Here is a 3,679-nt window from a genome sequence, read left to right on the forward strand (position 1 = left end):
CATATACACACCATAAAAACCCATGTAATTTACACATTTTTTTGCAAAAATAAAAATAAACTTTAGTGGGTACGTAAATTACATGAAATTGTTTTTGCTGCAAAAATACATACAAAATGTAAACATTTGTACCAGAAGTTGACTCATTTAATGTCAGAATAGGTTTTTACAGAAAAATAATGGCTTAAATACGTATAATGAAGTTGACTTTTATTTATGCTGGGTGGTATAATGCTTACTTTTTCTGTATAAATTTACTAAAACCATTAAATGGTTAACTAGTTTTTGAAGTCTGATGTTCATGCTGGTAAACAAGGTTTGGGCCATATTTTACATTGCTTGGAGTTTCTACCTACCACAATCGAGCACCATTGACATACATAGTGATATGGATATTCCCAATGGAAAAGAATGTAATGATATGGATAATCTTGATTGTCTGTTATTGTTTTGTCTGTTTATTACTAGGCACAGTTTTAAGTTTGTTGTACTGTTTATGCGAATTTCGAACATTGGCTTCATTAACATTAAAATGCCTTCTGGCATCTCTATTGTATATTCAACATATTTAATTTCACCTTCACAATAAACGATTCATAAGTTCTGCCATACTGACAATAACGGTAATGACAAATTTTAAAGTTTGCTTGACATTTTATAAGTGCAAAAGGGATTAAAATTTCGGTACTCCATATCAAAGAATAGGCAGAAAAGCATTCTGTTTACATAATCAGTTTGATTGGTCACCTTCCTCTGTCAGTTGAGTAAAGCGTCATCCAAGCTGATGTTTATTGGTAATTAAACTTAATTTGCAACACCTATGCATATTTATCAGCTTTGTTTTTGTTGGTAATTCTTATCAACAACTTTTCCTGTGATCCTGATTTGAGAAGACATACAGCAGTATGCTAAAGATCAGACATAATCTCTTGTGGGCAAGAAATGTAAAATAAAGTTTATTATAAACAACACAAACACTTTGTAATTTAATAGTTTTCAATGTGATACCTGTTAAACAGAGATTATTTTTATTTAATGAAAATGTAATAAAATCTAATCATAAGGAAGTGAAATTATGCTAAATATTACTAAATTGAAAAGCTTTTTCCCTTGACTATATCAGCAATTCTGAAAACTTTTGGGTGCAAATTTTACATGAGTAGAAGCTTTTTTTTAACAAGTTTTATCCTGAAAATAACCTGTGTAAATTACACCTGTGCGCAAATTTCATGGGTTTTTATGGTATATACCTGAATACAAATAAATGAAAATAAAAGTTACTCCAGAAATTATCCATTTTCATTTACTTTGTGAATTGATTTATTTAATTAAAAACTCAAACTATCTACCATTAATGTTGTATCTATTATTATTTCAGGTCACTTTCCGAACAAGGATCTACCATTGTAATATCAACAGTCAAGGTGTAATTTGCTTGGATATTCTTAAAGATAATTGGAGCCCAGCTTTAACTATTTCAAAAGTGCTCCTGTCTATCTGTTCACTATTGACTGACTGCAATCCTCAGGACCCATTGGTAGGAAGTATTGCTACCCAATATCTTCAGAATAAACTGGAACATGATCGTGTAGCTCGACTGTGGACAAAAAGATTCGCCACTGGCCTTTAATGGTGGCTGTATGGCTGTGAGCAAACCCTCCAGCCATATTATGAACTCTGAATTGATCAAGACAGATGTCTAATGGTGAGATATTATCTGTAATGATTGTTAAGCTCACTGCAAACTCTGTCAGAGCACATGGCTTATCTCTTCAATGAAGAAGACATGAGAAGAGAACTACTGATTGTGATGACTAAAAATATAAAAGAAATAAGGAGAAATCCTTCCTCTGTCCATCATTTGTATCTGGTAAATGAACTTGATGCTAAATGTGGTTATCAGTGAAATGTAGATGCATTGCTTGCTTAATTGTCCACTTCCACTGGCAATATATGTCTAGCTACAATGACCACAGCTGTAATCAAACTGTCATTACCAGACAGACAAATGAATTTTTCTTGACCAACATCAGTAACATTTGATCTGCTGGCAGCTTGACACTATAAAAAAAAAACAAAAGCAGAAAAAAAAAAAAAAAATTTTTTTTTTTTTATAAATAAAGCATTACCAAAGACATTTTCTGTATCATTTTAGTTCACCCTTTACAAATCTGTTTTATATTTTCACTGATATTACAGTGTTATTTCAATTGAATGTTGGGCAATATATTTAATTTCTTGTCTTTTGGTTTACTTTACAATTACTATTTGGAAGTAATCAGTATAATTTAGCTTGGGGCTATAATATTCCTAATAGAATGCGGTTCATATAATTTTAAATTAACCCTTTAGCATTCAGATTTCTTTGTCAAATGTATTGCTTACTTATCCACATTGTTTTGAATTAATCATGCATTATCTTGTAGCTTCAAGATTTCAATGGTATGTTGGCATATTTTTAGAATGATGTTGTGGGATAGGTGTGAGAGGTTGGATGTGGTCTGTTTTAATACAAAACAGGTGGAATATTGGGCCGGATTGTCCAAGCCATGCCAGCATGGAAGGCAGACGTTAAATGATGATGGTGGCCAGATTAAATGTTAAAGAGTTAAAATAGCAAATCGAATTAAAATCAAAATTTCAAATAGAATGCTGTTAATATAAGTTTAAATTAAAATATATTAGCTTTAATGATAAATGAAAGGAATAATAAAATGTCATTGCTCTCTGATAGCCTGTTGAATAAATTTGTAAATTGATACAGGAATTTTGTGACAAGTATTGTTTGATAGATGCTCATTCCATTACTAATTTGACAGTACAACCTTGATAGGCTTGAGTAGGTAAGATATCTTGCTTTACCCTAATGCTGTAATGCTCAAAGGCTTACTCAGACATTATTTCTGAGGCCCTTTGTGATTTTGGAAAATATCAAAGAAGCCATAAAATAGCAGAAATGAGTTTAGTTGTATTTAGTGATAAATTTGAAATTTCATTCTGTTCTCTTTCATATTTTTGGGTCCATATATGGAAGAAGACCTAATATGCAAAATAAATTTCTAAGATAAGACCAGATTAAATTTTTGTCATAATCACATTTTAGTGATTATTATATATGAAAGATAGAAAGATTTTCAGCTTATAAAGCAGATTTTACTAAATAAGTGTTTATGGTACATGGGAGGTAACTGTGTTTTATATCATCTGAATGAATATTGATTTGCTTGTATTAAATCAACTTGTAAACTCCCTTTACTGGTAGAAACAAACGTGTAAGTTGATCAGATGTGTATTTTTGGTTAGATGAAACAAAAAGAAATTATTAGAATGTATCTTTGACTTATCAGCTTGTCTAGTGAGTTAGACAATATTTTTGGATCTTTTTTAAAACGGGGGCCACATTTTTCATTAATGTTTTACGTAGTGCTTTTGGTACCGAAAGACTTTCAAACTTCGTATACTTATCTATTTTGTGTTATAGAACAGAAAAATATTTTTGTATTCGAATTTATTTCATGTAAAAAATTGTCTTATTTCGATAATTTCAACCAACCACTGACGTCCATTCAGCCGATATACATTAAGTGCCGACTACATAAACAAACGATTCTTCGTTTTATTTGCTGTTTTCATTTTAAATTTGCTTTAATCCTAACCCTAACCCTAACTCTAACGTTAG

The 3,679-nt window shown here is 30.8% G+C and overlaps 1 protein-coding gene across 2 annotated transcripts in view; it reads left to right on the forward strand.

Annotated features, from left to right (window-relative positions):
• Window positions 1–2,137, forward strand: part of LOC106869058 (ubiquitin-conjugating enzyme E2 E1) — a 46,138-nt gene extending 44,001 nt beyond the window's left edge. For both annotated transcript variants that reach the window (XM_052970170.1, XM_052970169.1), the window contains exon 5: window positions 1,379–2,137. In XM_052970170.1, the coding sequence (XP_052826130.1) occupies window positions 1,379–1,630 (252 nt within the window). In that variant the 3' untranslated portion in view covers window positions 1,631–2,137. The remainder of the gene's footprint in view (window positions 1–1,378) is intronic.
• Window positions 2,138–3,679: the final 1,542 nt, after the last annotated feature.

Source organism: Octopus bimaculoides, chromosome 8 (assembly GCF_001194135.2).
Source record: "Octopus bimaculoides isolate UCB-OBI-ISO-001 chromosome 8, ASM119413v2, whole genome shotgun sequence".
Lineage (NCBI taxonomy): Eukaryota > Metazoa > Mollusca > Cephalopoda > Octopoda > Octopodidae > Octopus > Octopus bimaculoides.